The 17222-nt window shown below is 51.2% G+C and overlaps 6 protein-coding genes across 6 annotated transcripts; 2 read left to right on the top strand and 4 right to left on the bottom strand.

Annotated features, from left to right (window-relative positions):
* Positions 1-327: 327 nt before the first annotated feature.
* On the bottom strand, positions 328-1482 carry ANOM_010294 (elongation of very long chain fatty acids protein; the record flags this gene model as incomplete). Its single annotated transcript, XM_015555550.1, has 3 exons — positions 328-674; positions 730-1012; positions 1072-1482. 3 exons carry the CDS (start codon positions 1480-1482, stop codon positions 328-330), a joined length of 1041 nt encoding a protein of 346 aa, XP_015402817.1.
* Positions 1483-2968: 1486 nt separating this feature from the next.
* Positions 2969-3472, bottom strand: ANOM_010293 (putative quinol monooxygenase; the record flags this gene model as incomplete). The annotated part of the gene is made up of 3 exons (XM_015555549.1): positions 2969-3119; positions 3185-3297; positions 3410-3472. The coding sequence occupies 3 exons, from the start codon at positions 3470-3472 to the stop codon at positions 2969-2971; spliced, it is 327 nt and encodes a 108-aa protein (XP_015402813.1).
* A 1210-nt stretch (positions 3473-4682) lies between these two features.
* ANOM_010292 (cytochrome c oxidase subunit VI) lies at positions 4683-5988 on the top strand. Its single transcript, XM_015555548.1, has 4 exons — positions 4683-4940; positions 5125-5170; positions 5351-5468; positions 5550-5988. Exons 1-4 carry the CDS (start codon positions 4747-4749, stop codon positions 5666-5668), a joined length of 477 nt encoding a protein of 158 aa, XP_015402814.1. The 5' UTR covers positions 4683-4746; the 3' UTR covers positions 5669-5988.
* A 612-nt stretch (positions 5989-6600) lies between these two features.
* Positions 6601-8042, bottom strand: ANOM_010291 (glycosyltransferase family 15 protein; the record flags this gene model as incomplete). The annotated part of the gene is made up of 4 exons (XM_015555547.1): positions 6601-6757; positions 6818-7436; positions 7489-7752; positions 7842-8042. Coding segments are annotated over 4 exons (1233 nt in total), but the record flags the coding sequence as incomplete, so codon positions are not given.
* Positions 8043-8316: 274 nt separating this feature from the next.
* On the top strand, positions 8317-10925 carry ANOM_010290 (putative gamma-tubulin complex component GCP5; the record flags this gene model as incomplete). Its single annotated transcript, XM_015555546.1, has 2 exons — positions 8317-9005; positions 9113-10925. 2 exons carry the CDS (start codon positions 8317-8319, stop codon positions 10923-10925), a joined length of 2502 nt encoding a protein of 833 aa, XP_015402816.1.
* A 363-nt stretch (positions 10926-11288) lies between these two features.
* ANOM_010289 (phosphoribosylformylglycinamidine synthase) lies at positions 11289-15381 on the bottom strand (the record flags this gene model as incomplete). The annotated part of the gene is made up of 3 exons (XM_015555545.1): positions 11289-11466; positions 11526-14218; positions 14281-15381. The coding sequence occupies 3 exons, from the start codon at positions 15379-15381 to the stop codon at positions 11289-11291; spliced, it is 3972 nt and encodes a 1323-aa protein (XP_015402812.1).
* Between the last annotated feature and the right edge of the window lie 1841 nt (positions 15382-17222).

The raw sequence follows: 17222 nt of genomic DNA, 5'->3' as shown, positions 1-17222 counted from the left end.
TCATATGCAGCAAAGCGACATTGACGTGCATCATGGTCGCGAAGTGAAGGCGACCAATATCATAATGGTCATACATTAAACAGATAAAACATTGAGCACCAGATTAAACGGTTGAAGATGCAAGTTGAGAAGTATCTCGTTTGTGGTGTCTTTCGCCAGGGTTAGGCAAAAGATCCGATGAGAACTCGAACGGGACCGAAGCGAATATAACTCCTGGAACAAGATTCTGCAGGCCCTCCCGTGGGCCCTCTGACGGTATGATTATACCAAGCGGATCGCTCCATAGGTCGCGCCAAAATCATTCCAAAATGCCAAAGGGATATGAACTTAGGCCTTGCGGGAGCGGGTGACGGGGCCGTTGGAGCGGCCAGAAGCGGTTGCCGCTCCGTTCGACTTGGCGCTGCCATTGGCTGCGTTTCCGTTGGCAGAAGGGACGACCTCCATCTTGGCCATATCGATCACAGCCTGTCTGCCAGTGTTGCGACGGGGACGGCCGGTCTTGGCTGCCTTGTTGTAGGTAGCGATGTAGAAGGAAATGAACAAGAACAGGTAGGAGCTCAGGATGGCCATTCCGGCGAAGGCAGCGAACTCCTCTCCAGCACACTTGCCCATGTTGGGTACCGAGGGGAAGTAGGTGGACGAGAAATAGGTGTAGGATGCAAAGTAGACGAAGCCTGATGTGTGATTAGCAGTGGTCCTTCCCGCACTGTCCACAGCCATGTTACTTACCAAGGTCGATAACGAACTGGATGATCTGGAGACGGGTGATCCACTCCTTCCACCAGATGCGGATGCCACGGGCGCTCTGGAAGTAGTACCAGTACATGACAACGTGGACCAGAAGGTTAATGGTGATGGGAACCCACTGGACGGCGGTCAAACCGATAAGCTGGGTGTAGCAGAGGAGAGCGGTGGCACCGTGGTGGTAGGTGTGGAGGAAGGTCAAAGGCTTCTTCTTGAGGAAGAGGAAGACGGTGTCGAGGAGTTCCAGGTACTTGGTCAAGTAGTTGAGCTATTTACGCGTCAGTATTCCCGCCATTGGTCTGAATCTCTCGTCGTTGTGGCACTAACATAGTACAGAACAATCAGGGGCTGAGTCCATCCACCGTCGTGGTCGCAAATAGCGAAGAAGATTCCATTTCTCCAAATGGTGGGCAGAAGCTGTTCAATGAAAAGGGCCAACAGAGTCGCACTGATCGCGGTCAAGTAGAAGTTGTGGATCATGAACAGGGCGTTGAGCTTGAGGGCAGGGAAATTCTTCATGACCATACGGCCTCCGAAGATCACGATGTAGTAGGTCACGAGCATCGCGGCGGTTTCGCGGAAGCCGGACATGGGCGTCTCTCCCTCAACAAACTTGAACTCGCTGGCGGGATAGCCCACGACCTTCTCGAAAGCCTGGTCGAAGATGGGCCAGAGGTGGATGCCAAACGGCCGATCAATCGTCGGACGGGGCACATTCTGTAAGAATTCGAGCGCCATTGTGAATGGTGAGGTCGAAACACGGAAATCGAGTGTATATTAAACCAAACAACAGCAGTCCGCTAGACAGGTTGCTGCCAAAAAAAACAAAGCCCTGAAAACTACAGATGCTTTTTTCTTTTCTCCTCGGGGCTGCTGAAAGGCAACCAGTCAAAACAGCACAAGGAATGACAAGAAGGGGAGAGGGAAGGAAGGCGCAAGAGAGGGACAAGAAGAGAGAGAGGAGGATATTAAAGGAACAGAAAAGAAGAAGAGGCAGAAGAAAAGAAAAAGTGGACTGGGGCTGGGTTGACAAGACAAGGAGGTGGAGGAGGAAAAGCGACGAAACAGCAGGCGCAAGGAGATTCGAATCTTCTCCGCGTGTCGTTTTTTTCTGGTTGGGTCCCTTTTTGGTTTCGCCGGCACGTCCGCAGGGTTCGGCCAATCAGGGGACACACCTCGGTCTTGATAAAAAGGGGCGGCGGTTCGTTAGGGCCCGCGGATCATGTGCCTTCCCGTGGTTCCGGAATCCCTCCTCAGGCTTCGACTATTTGCTTCCTTTGTCTGCTTTGGTCAGATTTCCTACAACTACTACCGACGTGGACCATAATCCAATTGTCCGGACGCTTGGGGTACGGTATGCACATGGCGTAGACTCACTCGACTTACCACGTATTGGCAAATTCAGATCCAACAAACAGCGAACAGACCACCTGGATTTTCACATGCACGTACTCCAGGAGAATTCCATGGTCACGACTAGTCCCAGCCAGTCCGATGGAGTCCAATTTCACGTCCAGCAGATCTACCAATTAGGGCCCGCCAAGTCATGGGAGCTCAATAATAGATGAGCCTCTCAGCCTACTAATCATCACTAGTCCCGCTGGCATCCATCTCCTAATTACCCGCCGCAATTTCTTGACATGGACCATGTTTACTTCGATCTAGGATATTCTTAACAGCATTTTCATGGAATTTGATTGAAGATTTCTTTAGTAAGGGGTGTTAATTTGCTGGATTAAAGTAAGTGATCTTGGTAAATATATACTACTCCGTAGTAGTGTATATATATATACACACTTTGATAGTGCCTATTTCATTGTTATATATTTCTCGCCGTAAACTCTACAAGTAGGTCGTGTGTATCCTCAATCAACCTCTGCACCTCGTCAGAATAATAAATCATTCCACATGCGTAATATGGACGAAATTGAGTTTTCTTATAATAGATTTTAGTCGAGTTGTTGGTATAGGATAGACCAGCATTCTACAGTGCATGCGCGTCATAGACATCGTGCAGTAGACTGGTGACATGGACAGAAAGTTAAACAAACTCTATTCAAGGGAACATCCCGCACAGCATCAATGAACTCAGCCTCTCCATATGAGTTTTCTGACTGATGCAGAGTTACATCAATATTGATGCTTATAGAGAAGATATTCAATCATTAAATGTCATATGTAATAATGTCATCAAACTATATAAAAAAAAGATATCGCTCACATCCTACACTCGGACAACCTGTGCAGATTCCTGGAGCAACTCATGGCCAACCTTGAGTTCCAGGGGTTTGCCTAACAACTCTGGGGCCTTCTTGATGAGATCCTGGAAGTATGGTGCAGCTCGGTGCTTGTCCAAGGCAGCTTGGTTCACATATCTTGTAATGTTCTTGTCAATAAAAAAAATGAAGAAAGACAACGGGGAACTAAAGGATAGACTGACCTCTCAACAACAATGATCTCTTCTTTCTTGGCATCGGCGTAGGCATAGTACACCAGAGTCTCGGGTTCGTGTTCTTGCACGTTCCGGGTGATGTTGGCCAACTCAGCGGCGAGCTATACGGTGGACAGGATTATTAGCTTCGATTCTCAAGTTTTGATTGGAGTGTCTCTCATCTAGACCAAAGTGCTTTATGCTCGATCAGATGGCGAGTCGATAGGCACCTACCTCGTCGAACTTTCCCTCCTTAGGAGTTAGGATGGCAATCTGGTTGATGACCGCGGACGCCATTTTATTCGTTGAAGCCGTAACGAGGAATTATGATATGGGAAGATAGATACACTTCTGACGTAGGAAGGCAGGATATGTTGATGAGAGACATTTTGAATCTATCCTACATCTTGATATAAATACCTCGCTAGTACCTCGGTATGCCGAGGACGATGATGAATCGATGCTGATAAATGGTTGGGTTCAAGGGCAGATTATTAATCGTAGATCCACCATTCTCAACAAAAAGTCTCCGAAAGCTAAAGGATAAGAACAAGCGGAGGGGACTACGTTTGGCTCAACCAGTGTAGATATTTCGTGATGTTCTTGAAACTGATGTCATCTTTGATTGTCAATCGATCTTATCTCGAGTCATCCAGGTTGTCGCCTCAGGCATCACGATATAGGACGGGCCAGACCACTGTCGCTATTTGTGGTCCCCCAGTTTACAGGTGAAGTAACTGGGGAATTGAGCTTCTTCATGAAGAATATCTTATCAGATCATCAATCCTTAGAATTGGGCCAATTCGGGAGTTAAGTACCACCTCCCACGGTGACCGCTCTTCCCAGCGTTATTGTCAACGCGCAATTCGACCTGGTTTGTTTTATATAGCCGATAGCCGGGAATTTCCCAGGGAAACACAGAGGAGACAGTCAGTCTATAATCTTAACTTATGCAGCCACACGGAAATACAAGTTTATGGCCCGGAAAACTGTTCCTGGTGGGATAATGTAATGAGAATGGGATTACGCAATCCCTTGGAGACGAGTGACGGGCAAAAGTGATTAAGTGAATGGTGGAATCTGTCTTGATAATTTGTATATTTCCACTTTAACTATTTTCGTCAATTTCTAGCATTGGAATTGGTTGTTGTTATCACCAAGGATAGTAGTTGTCAACGATTGACCAGATATAATGACACTACTAAAGTACTACAGAGTCTGTTCCATATCGAAGGATGGAAGCACCGGAACAGTCGAACCAATTGCCGCCCAGAATGGACACGAGTATGCTTCAACCAATCAGGACCAAGAAAAACAAATCACGAGCCGGAACGAGCGAATGACAGTGGTCGCAGCCTCAGGCCACGGTCGGGCGTGAACGGGAGCCGCCAAAGGAATCGATGACGGACGACCGCTTGCGAAAACCTGAGGCACCCACCGCCTCACACCACCCGCAAAATCCTAGCGCAGCCGTCCTTGTCCTCTGACTTCAACCTCGTCCACACCTTGCCCATCCTCCTCTCCTCTCACCACGTCAATTCGCCCGCGTCTCCATTCCAAACCCCCTCACAATGTCGCCCGTCTCTGTCTTCCGTGTCGCGACCCGCGCCGTCCGCCCTGCCAGCCTCTTCAGAGCTCCCCAATTGCCCCGGTCCCGCCTGCAGACCCCGGTTGCTCTCGCTATCAACCGTCCTGCCTTCAGCACCACCTCCAAGCGTCTGGGCGGCCACCACGAGGATGAGACATACGAGGAGTTCTCTGCCAGGTATGCCAACCCAACCAGCGAGCCATTGAGCCCACGACGAGCCGAGAGCGAGCCTCGAACAACGACAGCAGGGGCTCGATCCGGTTGGCCGTAATCTCCCTGACGCCTGCTGTCGGGATCTATCGCCGAAAAAAGAGACAAACAGCAAGGACTTTCATTCTCACTAACGCTTGCAACGTAACAGATTCGAGAAGGAATTCGACGGTGTCCAGGATGTCTTCGAGCTCCAGGTAAGCCAGGCTTCTCTCGCACAGATCATTCAGATCATTCCATATATGGCCCTTATCCACTTGGATCTCGGTTTTATAATCATCCAGCCTGCCATTGGCAGATCGCTCCACACCACTATACGTATCTAGATTACATGTGAGATAAATTCAATGCTGATATATCGTTTGCTATGACTCCAGCGCAACCTGAACAACTGCTTCGCCTACGATCTCGTCCCTTCCGTTGAGGTCCTCTCCGCCGCTCTCAGGGCCGCTCGCCGCGTCAACGACTTCCCCACCGCTGTCCGCGTCTTCGAGGGTGCGCTTTCCCCCCATCTCTTCCCCTGCATTTGCATGACTCTGTGAAACAGTCATAAACTCACACCCTTCGTCCGAATAGGTATCAAGGCCAAGGTCGAGACCCAGGACCAGTACAAGCAATACCTCGAGGCCCTCGAGGGTCTCCGCCAGGAACTCGGCGTTGCTCTCCGTGAAGAGCTCTACCCCGGCGAGCAGTAAATAATCGACCATAGTCTCGTCATGCCAAATCACTTTTTTTGTCCCACTGTGCCAGTCGATTAGATAGGAAAGCTGTATACATACTCTAGAATGCAGTTGGAGGAGGTGTCCCCCGTGTCTCTTTGATGGGTTTGCTCTATCCCTGTCTTCCGACCGGAGCCCTACTGTCTCGGGGTTTGAATGGAGGTGCACACGTGCTTTTCTATACCAGTGCTACTATTACTATAAATCTTGTGAGCATTTGATTGTACTCTGTATTATTGGAGATAGTGAAAATTCAAGCTGAGGGGTTGTTTTGATGTCCCACTGGACGCATAAAATGGATTCCTAACGGCCGTGATATACACACTTTTCGCGTTGCTCAAAGTACATCTGTCAATATGCAGAGGCCAGCGACGAATGCAACGAGGGGATATGGAAAACGAGATAATAAGCGATGGGATGCGCCGGTCTAATGTATCCTCATCACAAGAACAGTTTGGAATATCACGAAATATATAGGTACAACAAAAGGCCGGCAGCAATTCGATCAGGATAGCACAACGCGGCTAGATATCAAATATGAGACGATTTTAAAATAAATATGGGAATGAACATCGAACAAAAAAGACCATGACCGATCCGTTCAACGCCGCCAGGATTTTAAGAGAAACAAGTTAAAGTGCTTAGGGTCGTCAATGCTGAGTATGCGATGTACAATGGAAGAAACCAGTCGTGATAGTCGCGCACTGAGGTCGTTAGATGTCAGAGAATGGGACGTTCTCGTGCTCGAGGTGGACTCGCTGAGTCCCAAGTCTGATATTATACAGACCCATCAAGGGAAACCATGCCCGTTCGCTGCAGCTGACGCAACCAATCTCGTGTAGAGCCTGGACGGTTGCTGGCTGTCGCTGCGAGCGCCTCCAGAGAATGTAATAAGATGTTACAGACGATTAATGGGTTCCGACATGTTTGAAGTAGCTAGGTCGGCAATCTTCCTTGGCCAGGAAGGGCTCGCCGGCGTAGAATTTGCCTGGAGTGCAGCCGGAGCACTTGGGCGAGTTGGGACAGTTGTAGTAAGGGATATGGTTGTATCCAATGTCACGGAACCTGTGATGACCAGCCCAGTCAGCGTGGGTAGAAGATAGGATATGGGAATGATGTACGTACCAATGAACCTTCGCCGCATCTGCGAACAAACCCAGACCAATCGAGTGCACAGGAGCATCGCCCCATCGTTCATAGTAAAAGCCACCCGCGCGATCCAAATGATCGAAATAAGCAGAATACTTTTCTCCCCTGAAGAACTCCATGTCACCGATTTCGAAGTTGGACCAGAAGTGGCAAGTGGAGTATCCATTTGCAGCATTGGTGTGCTCTGGTCGCAATTGGTCGTCCGTCAACCAGTCCAGCATATTGTTGTCGGACAGATAAGTGGGGTTCGCGGCAAGGAACTTCTTCGTCTCTGGCCAGAGAGTTGGGATACTCTGGGGAGCGTCGAAAAGGTTGATGGTGAAACCGTATGTGATGTTGCGGTCCTCGACGAATCGGAACACATCATAATCCACGTCACAGAAAAACTGGACCTTCGGCTCGACGCGCCAGTAGTAACGGTAGTTCTTGAGGGCTGGGTGCTGATAGAACAGACCACTGTTCCAGCGGCACATTTGATGGTAGGATACCTTGTCGCTATACTGAATGCCCTGCTCCTTCAGCACCTCGGCGGATTCGCGGAAGAGGTCCATGTTGATCCAATCGGGGACATCCCAGTGTTCCTTCGGTACTTGTTCTGAGTATAGTTAGACCGACCGTGTCATGTATCTAGTTTCGATTGCTCATACCATATTGGCACTTCGCCTTGGTCAGCGCTTGGGTGCGCTTCTTGAACTCCTCCGTAAACGGCTTGTCGTTGAAGAAAATCCAGGGGTAATTGAATTTGCTGTTCCAGGTCCGTTCCAGATCGCGCATCGTCGGAATCAACTCTTCCAGCTCCTCGTTCCGGACGAGAGAGATGAGCGCCGCGTTAGTCCGGGCGGAGTTGGCACTGTCGGGGGCATAATCGTGCTCGTCGGCTCGCCATAATTGTCCTTCGGGTTCTCCGGTCGCTGTGAAGAAGAAGTTGTTGTGTCAGCCTCCGATGCATACGGCACATATATTATGAGACCGCAAAAGAGAAGTGGAAGGGAGAACATACGCTCCTTGAGGGGGTCGCTTTGGATGCCGGTATACTCCCCTTTGGACCCCTTACTAATGTTGGCAGTTGTAGGTCCCTTGTGCATTTGGAAGACTAGGAATAGAATGAGAATAATGCATGACGCACCCAGCATGCGAATGGGTCTTGCGACAGCCATCTTGAATTCAACTGAGTGCGAGACTGCAGCAAGCAAGAGACAGGCAGGAGGGCAAAAAAAAGAGACAGAATCGAGTTGGTATAGGAGAGACTTTGGTTGCTTAAGGTCTCGATGCCGCCTTTGCCCCAATGGGTCTAGCGTGGCGACTCAAACAACACGTCAACTGCCGCCGCCAATCAATACAAAAAGCCGCGTAACCCTTCATGCTGTCGCAATTCTCCTAACGACGCAACTCCCCCTTTCGTGGTGATGGGCAATGGGGAATCTGTGCGCTAGCTGCTGGCTTAGTTCTGCAGTGAACCCCTCCAACCAACCGTTATGGCCATCCCCGCCAGTATTAGTGCGCTAACCGACGAGTTGGTTGCGACCGTCGCCAAAGTTGATAAGAGAAACCCCCGTTTCAAAATCCTGAAACGTCGTACCGAAGATACTCTAAGAGCGAATGCTCATGGCCGTACGAACCAGTTTGCGGTTGCGAAGCAGCTGGAGGGACTTCAGGAAAAGTTCCAGGTCCTCAATAAAGATGACTTAGCTGACGCTCTGCGCGCCCGTCTCACGGAGCTAAATGAACATCGGGACTCATGGTTTCCTGAGATCCTATCGTTATTGCTGCAGCTTGCTGATCGCCCGGCTCAGTTGTCAAAGGTAGATCGCATCGAGAGGCTTAAGCCCCAGGAGCAAGTGGAATCCCTATCTTGGACAGAGTTAGATGTTTCCGGAACTGCGTATTGTGAGGAGGATATATGGGAATCTGTAGACTTCGGCGCTGGATCCTCCGAGGATGACCTCTCATCCGTATCAAGCGATAGCTATCATGGACGTTCTTTACCTCAAACCTCCATAGCCCTAGAAGAGGACTACGTGATCCCAGAGGACCTATTCTCTTCAGGAGAAGATGAAGACCTTGTGGATTCGATCAAAAGCGCCCAATCTGGCGAAATGAAACCAGTGCCGACACTGACCGACATGGAGGCAATTCCTCTCAAGTACTCACAGAGCTTCAGATCGTAAGAGAGACCATATTCATGCTACAAGGCCTACCTACATCCTTGTTTTGGCGTCTTCATGAAAGCGTCGAGGTAGATCGAAAATACTCACTCGCGCATTTATCAAGCCAAACGCTATCTTCATTGCTGAGTTCGTTCTGCTCAATTGGGTCTAAAATAGACATCTTAAGACGATACAACCAGGTCCCGCGGGTCATTCCCTACCTGCAGACGTTCCACCGGGGCATTGAAGATCGCCTGCGCGAGTTTGACGGGTTCTTGTCTAACGTACAGTCACAGTACCTATCGCAATCCGGAACTATTGCGGTCAGTCTTCTGCAACTATACGAGAGCGTGCTCCGTGAATCCAAGCTGCTTCTTTTGTTAGCGGAAATTGTATCTAATCTCAGACATGCCGCATCGGATAGCCCAGTACGTTGTCTTGACCTCCTCTACGACTCCGTCTGCATGACACAAGCCACCGGCGACGAGAATGAGTTCAGGTTCCTGGCTCAACTGTTTTTCTCGTGCTTCGAAACTTACGCACGCCCAATCCGCCTCTGGATGGAAAAGGGAGAGTTAGAGGAATCTCACCAGGGCTCCTTTTTCATCCGCGACAACCGCAATAATGACCAAGACCTCCGAACCTTATGGCATGGATGGTATACGTTGGATGAATCAGCATGGTTTTCAAGCGCGCCGAAATTTGTCCAACCTGTCGCTCGCAAGATTTTCGTCGCAGGCAAAAGCATGGTTTTCCTGCGACACTTGGATGTGTCGGAGGACGAGACCCACGCAAGAAAGAGCTCCTTAACACTTGGGGATGTATTCCCGGAAGACTCCACCTCCGTTTACATGCCGTTCTCAGCATTACTCGACTCAGCCTTTGGGCGGATAGTCGACGAGAACCACTCTTTCACATCATCGCTGCTGCGAAGGGAGCTTGACCAGCAATGTGGGCTAGGGGCCTCCCTCCACGCGCTGGAGCATATCTACCACTGCAAAGACATGAGCGTGTTCGGGCCCATCGACCTGAAAATCTTCGACCTCATCGACCGAGGCAGAGGAGCCTGGGACGACCGATACCTGCTCACGGAACTTGCCCAGAGCGCATTCAGCACCTTGCCCTTCATCGACCCATCCAGAATAATAGTCCGGTCGTCCAAAGACCCCACCAACAAACAAAACACCCACAGTCGCTCCGTCAAGCTCCTCCAAGCCATCTGCTTCGACTACATCCTCCCCTGGCCCGTCGCCAACATCATCACCAAAGACGCCATGCTACGCTACCAGCACCTCTCAACATTCCTCATGCAAATCCGCAGAGCAAAACACACCATCGTAAAACAACGTCTCCAATACTCCTCCCAACCCAGAAAAAACGCTCAGGCCTTCGCCCTCCGACATCACATGCTCTGGTTCCTCAACACGCTCTACAGCCACATCACCGACTTCGTCATCTCAACCACCACCACCTCGCTCCGAAAAGACCTCTCGGCCTGCAACGACGTCGACACCATGGTCTCCGTGCACCAATCGTACATGTCCTCCCTGGAAGACCAATGCCTTCTCTCCCAAAACCTAGTCCCCCTTTACGAAGCAATCATCTCCCTCCTCGACCTCTGCATCGCCTTCTCCGATCTCCAAGCTACTCGCTATACCCAGACCAACTCTGCCCAGAAAGAGTACGGCCAGGACAAAGACCAGAGTGATGAAGAGGAAGACGAAGACGAGGAGCCCGAACACGATGATAGACACACGCCCGTTCACGAATCACAATACTTGCAGCAAGTGAAAACGACCCAAGATCAGTTCAATCAGCTTGTCGGCTTTCTGGCTGCGGGATTGAAGGGCGTGGGTCGGGCTAATGCGCAGGTTAGCTGGGAGATTCTGGCCGAGCGGTTGGAGTGGCGGAAGGAGCGGACGGCGGATCATGTATGAGTATAAAATTGTTCGCTGGCTTATGATAATGAGTACTATGACTCTGTTTTGCTTTTTGTTTGTGGTGCTTGTGGCTGGGTCTATTCACCTGAAGATAAGAACCAGACTGGAATGAAAGCGAGAACAATAAAATAAAATATGTAATTCATTGATAATTTACTTAAACATGCCATCGTATCAAGATTTCATCCTGGAACATTCCAAACCAGGGAAAATATAGAAAGACGTCGCAGTGACAACCAATTTCTACGGGAAGAGATTTTCTTTTTAGGGATAAGTTATCCCACATATACAAACGATATGATATGACCAAGCATATACAATCCAGTTGCAGCTACTAAAGTGAAGAAAGACTTCAAACTTTTAACCGACCCATCTTCTGGCACTGTAGAAGACACGGCCCCAGGGACCGATGTCACCCCATTCCTGGGCCTTGGCGGGCAGCCAGCTGGCGATGCCGCCCATGACGGTACGCTCGGGGTGAGGCATGATGGCCAGGACACGACCGTCGGCGTTGCGGACACCGGCGATACCCTCGGGGCTGCCGTTCGGGTTGAAGGGGTATTTCATGGTTGCTTGAGGCCGGCGTTGTCAACGTACTGGACGGGCGCGAGACCTTCCTGAACGAAGGATTGGGCGGTGACGTTGGAAGATGGGGAGAAGGAGGCACGGCCCTCACCGTGGGCGACGGCGATGGGGAGCGAGGTGCCATTCATGCCGTGGAAGAACACGCTGGGCCGGGAGGGATCGGGGTCCGAGACACGGACCATGCAGACACGGCCTTCGTACTGCTCGCTGGCGTTGCGCTCGAAGCTGGGCCAGTTCTGGGCGCCAGGGATCAACTCCTTCAGACGGGACAGGAATTGACAACCGTTGCAGACACCCAGAGCGAAGGTGTCAGGGCGCTCGAAGAAGTTCTGGAATTCGGAACGGGTGTTCTCGTGCAGCAGGACAGACTTGGCCCAGCCTTGACCGGCACCAAGAACGTCACCATAAGAGAAACCACCACAGGCAGCCATGCCAACAAAGCTGGCGAGGGAAACACGTCCCGAGATGATGTCGGTCATGTGGACATCGACGGCGGAGAAGCCGGCCATGTTGAAAGCGAAAGCCATCTCAGCCTGGCTGTTCACACCCTGCTCACGCAGAATAGCCACGCGAGGCTTGTTACTGAAAGGAGACATCGAGGTCAGGCTGGTGAGCATAGGGAGCGCCTTATCCTTGGGGTCGAACGTTGGGTTCCATGAGAGACCAGGGTCGGTGTCATCAAGAAGGTTGGCATATTCCTGATCGGCACAAGCGGCGTTGTCACGCATCTTCTGCATGTGGTACGAAGTGCTGGACCAGGTCTGCTGAAGGCTGGCACGGTTGTTGCGATACACTAAGGTGTGTCCGTGATAAATGGCAAGGTTCTGCTTCGTTCTCTCGGACACTCGTCCAATCTTGTGGATCAGGCCAGCAGGGGGGCCACATGTGGCGAAGCAGGAGCGGAACTGCATCTCGTGTTCCTTGCGGACTTGGAACACAGCTCCAAGTTCTTCAGTGAACAATGTCTCCACAACATCCTTGGTGCCAGAGGTGGGGCAGATGTTATCGAGCATGACCTCGACACCGCAACGGCCGGCAAACATCATCTCGGCAAGAGTGGTGAACAGACCACCGTCAGACCTATCGTGGTAGGCCAGGACAATGCCGGCGTCTTGCAATTGTTGAGTAGCATCGAAAAAGTCCTTGAAGATTTCAACATCACGGACATCAGGACAGTCGTCACCAACCTGCTTGAACACCTGAGCAAGGGCAGAGCCGCCCAAAGTCTTGCGGCCGAAGGAGAGATCGACGAACATGAGGACGGTCTCACCGACGTCCTCGAGACGACGAAGAGCAGGGGTCCAGGTCTTACGGTAGTTGCCAACCGGGGCAAAGGCAGAGATGACAAGAGACATAGGTGCAGTAACCTCCTTCGCCTCCTTAGAGGCTTCATCAGTCCACTTCATCTTCATGGACATGGAATCCTTTCCGACGGGAATGCTGATGCCAAGCTTGGGGCACAGGTCCATTCCAATGGCTTCCACGGCCTCGTAGATGGCGGCACCTTCACCCGGGTGGCTGCTAGCGGACATCCAGTTGGCGGAGAGCTTCACGTGGCTGAGACGGTCAACCAGGTCGGCTGCGGCAATGTTCATGAGCGACTCGGCAACGGCCATACGTGCCGAAGCAGCAGGGGAGATCAATGCAAGGCTCGGTCTCTCACCCATGGCCATGGCTTCACCAGTCTTCACCCCTTGAAGCAACGCTGTGGCAGTGACAGCGACGTCAGACACAGGAGTCTGCCACCTACCAACCATCTGGTCGCGAGCAGTGAGACCGCCAACGGTTCGATCACCAATGGTGATGAGGAAAGACTTGGAGGCCACTGCGGGAAGAGAAAGGACTCTGTTGACAGCCTCCCCGATGAGCTCGAGATGGTTGGGTGCAAGAGCAGGGAGGTACTTCGTGAGGGTGGCATCGACAGCGGGAAGTTTCAATTTACGGGAATCAACGACCCGAGTCATCTTGGGGGGCTTGCCGAATAGAACGGACAGGGGCAAGTCGATGGGCTTGGGGTACTCAGTCGAGTCCCGGTCCATGAGAACGAGCCTCTTCTCCTCTTCGGACGTACCGCCTCCACGGCCAACGACGGAAAAGCCACAGCGCTCACGGTTGGCAATCGCTGTGAACTTGTTCATGGACTCCTCCCCAACAGCCATGACATATCTCTCCTGAGCTTCGCAGCACCAGATCTGCATAGGGCTCATGCTCTTGTCGGCACTGTCAATTTCACGAAGTTCAAAAGTGGCGCCCAGGCCGGAATCATGGATCAGTTCGGGAAGGGCGTTGGAAAGACCTCCAGCACCAACGTCATGGATGAACTTGATAGGGTTGTTATCACCCATAGCGGTACACGCGTTAATCACCTCCTGTGCTCTCCGCTGGACTTCAGCGTTACCTCTCTGCACGCTAGCAAAGTCCAGCTCAGCAGAACCTTCACCCGAGGTAATACTGGAGGCGGCACCGCCACCCAGGCCGATCAGCATGGCAGGCCCACCAAGGACGACGAGGAAAGCACCGGGCTTTACCACTTCTGGCTTCTTGATGGCATGCTGGGGCCGGACCGTTCCGACACCACCGGCAAGCATGATGGGCTTATGGTAGCCTCGAACTTCCTTCTGGCCATTGCCAACGTCAATTTCCGTCAGCAGAGTACGGAAGTAGCCCGAGATGCAGGGCCGTCCGAATTCGTTGTTGAAGCTGCGCTACCAATGGGAGCCTCCAACATGATATCCAAGCTGCTAGCAATGTGGTTCGGCCTGCCCACATCCAGTTCCCATGGCTGTTTCAAGCCAGGAATCTGCAAATCGGAGACACAGTATCCGGCAAGACCTGCCTTGGGCTTGGAGCCGCGTCCGACGGCACCCTCGTCACGGATCTCACCGCCGGAGCCAGTTGCGGCACCCGGGTATGGGGATACCGCTGTCGGGTGGTTGTGGGTTTCGACCTTGGCCAAGAAGTGAACGATTTCTTTCGTATGGTTCCACTCTCCGGTGGAAGCGTCGGGCGCCCAGTGAGCGGCGACGTCTCCCTCCAGAACCGCAGCATTGTCACTGTAGGCACTGACCGTGAACTCCGGGTTTTTCTTGTGTGTATTGCGGATCATCGCGAACAGGCTGTTGGGCATTTGTTTCCCATCAATGACCCAGGACGCATTGAATTGTTTATGACGGCAGTGCTCCGAGTTGACCTGTGCAAACATGAAAAGCTCGACATCGGTAGGGTCACGGGCAATAGGACCATTGGGACCATAAGCCTCCGCAATGTACTCAATCTCCAACTCTTCCAGAGCCAATCCCAAGCGTTTGTTTGCCTCTTGCAATACTTCCTTCGGAGACTTGTCACTTCCGTGAAGGGGGACGGTCTCAAGGGGAAGACGGCTGTGCTCGGAAAACATCAGGTGGAGGTCAGGTTCTTCCTGGCTCAGAACCTGTGTCATGCGATCGTGCAGGACATCCTGGAAATTCGACTTGTATTCTTCGGAGTTCGCGCGGAGACACGAGATCTTCAATCCGCGCTCGATGCGGTCGACATACTTGCGCAAGCCACAGACGTGAGCGATACCGGTGGCCTGTGAACTCCATGGGGAAATCGTTCCTGTCCGCGGGAAGACGTAGAAGACATCGAACTGGCCGTCCTCGGCACTGAAGGTGGGAGGAATATCGGTAATATCACCATATTGCAGGAGCTGCTTCAGAACGTTCTGCTGCGGTTCGTCCAAGGGTTGAGCAGCATGAACGTAGTGAATCCATTGGGCTCGAACATCTTGAGCTCCAATGCTGGCCGCAATTGCATGTCCCCGGGAGTGCGAGAAGGCAACCGACCCGGGAAGGGCCAGAAAGGTGGAATCGGAGGAAGCGGCGGTCATTCTGAACGTGTAGGAGGGGCCCGGAATGACTCAACGGAGACTGGAGGCGAACGAGAGAGGCGGGGACGGAAGGAGAAGAAGAATAGGATGGGACACTCAAGAGGAGAGGTCCAAGTGGTTGGAAGAGATGTGTACAGGGACACACCTCGAACGAGTAGTTCGACTGGCGATGAGGAGCACAGCGACGGGCTTTGAGCTGCTCGTCCGTCTTGCTGTCTAAAAATTGATTCTTTCTTTTTGGGAGGGCGTGGGAAAAAGGCCCCGCGCTAGGCTGGTTTCGTCTTATCACTTTACCTTATCAGTCACGTGGGGTCATTGCCCGGAGAAATCCTACCCCCGGAGGATTTCCTGCCTCAGGTTGTTGTCATTTTACTCCGACGTATGTGCATTGCTCCTCGTACCTAATCCACCAGGGTCATGATGGGTGGTTTGGGATAGTCGGGTACATTTGTGTTGTGAGAGGATAGGTTCACACTACGGGGCAGACCCAGTGTTCCACTGAGCGCGTGTCCACCTTATTGATGGGGATGGCATTGCTTCGAGAGTCTGGAGTATGGGTCCATGGTGACCGTGTCCAAGTTCTCGACCTTGGAAGAACATCTTTCTAGACTACAGCCATGCACTGAGATTGGCTTTGCAGCACCAGTCAAGACTCAAGAGAGGAACCTGTACCGTGAGCAAAGTGGATTGGGTAACTCTACGTCCACACTGCTTAAGATCGAATCCGAGTGAGACAATCTCCGTTCGGCACCGTCTCCATGGCGTGTGAAGTGGATACTCCGAATCAAAGCTCATGACAAACAAGCAAAACCTGGAGCAAGAGAAGTCAAAGAAAGTGAGAGTAAAAAAAAGAAAAAAAAGAATTCCAAATGGCAGGACCTTTCCTCATACGGTAGTACCCTCCGTGATCCGGTATTCCGATGACATAATGAGAATGGCATGGTGCCAAGAGCCTTGGCAGCGGATCTAGAATTCAAACTTTTATACTCACTTCGCATCCCTATATACTAGTACCAGGGTGGATAGTACAAGCAGACTGTAACTATCCACACGGATATCCGACCCGGAAGAAACCTTGGGTTCGACTAGTTTAAGGCACTGACAACACCTTTGCCTTTCCTATTTCATAATTGAGGGATTTACCTTGCACTGGACGAAATATGTATGTTGAATACTTGTGGCAGTCTGGTAGATACCACAAGACTGATGAGGTTGTTAGGGTAACTACTAACTTGTATCCTGATGTGAAGAATATAAACATAGATACCTCTATAATTTTTTCGTGTATCCAACATACCGCTAAGACTCTATAGTATCATGTAATACCCCAATATACCAACTGTATACGTCGACAAGTTTGAAGTTACAACTAATGACCTGGCCGCATAAGAGTTGACTGGGATAATATGAGGTATATCTCAATAGATTGGGTGTAGAAGGTGGGGGCAAACCCTGTTTGCGCATGGATTCATGCAGTTATCGCTCATGGATGTATGGAAGTACTGCATATGTAAAAAAAAAAAAAAAAAAAAGGAACATAAATAACTACAAAGATAATCAGTCACGAGCAGACGTTGCGATAAGCAGTGGCCTCGTAGCATCTTTCCGGATCCGGTTAGCGCGGCCGTCCGTATCGGGCAACATGATAGGAAACTGGAATTTGGATGCAGAGCTGAGCTCGTGAGCTGCCATCTTGGGCATCTGCCCTGCATGGTATCTTTGCGAAAATTCGTGCCCCTTAATTTAGCTCGCAGAAATTGCGTTTGCGTGTCCACGGGTCACGCCTGAGCCTTGCGCTATGCGCTTCTATATAAGAGGCACATATGCCCCATTCCAAATCT

This window comes from Aspergillus nomiae (assembly GCF_001204775.2).
Source record: "Aspergillus nomiae NRRL 13137 chromosome Unknown contig00399, whole genome shotgun sequence".
Classification (NCBI taxonomy): Eukaryota; Fungi; Ascomycota; class Eurotiomycetes; order Eurotiales; family Aspergillaceae; genus Aspergillus; species Aspergillus nomiae.
This window is presented reverse-complemented; position numbering and strand designations above follow the sequence as displayed.

Excerpts from the sequence above, each read along its gene's own strand:
- ANOM_010292 (XM_015555548.1), top strand. The coding sequence starts at position 4,747 with ATGTCGCCCGTCTCTGTCTTCCGTGTCGCGACCCGCGCCGTCCGCCCT. Across the intron at positions 4,941-5,124 it reads TACGAGGAGTTCTCTGCCAG|ATTCGAGAAGGAATTCGACG; the intron begins GTATGCCAACCC and ends GCAACGTAACAG. Across the intron at positions 5,171-5,350 it reads AGGATGTCTTCGAGCTCCAG|CGCAACCTGAACAACTGCTT; the intron begins GTAAGCCAGGCT and ends CTATGACTCCAG.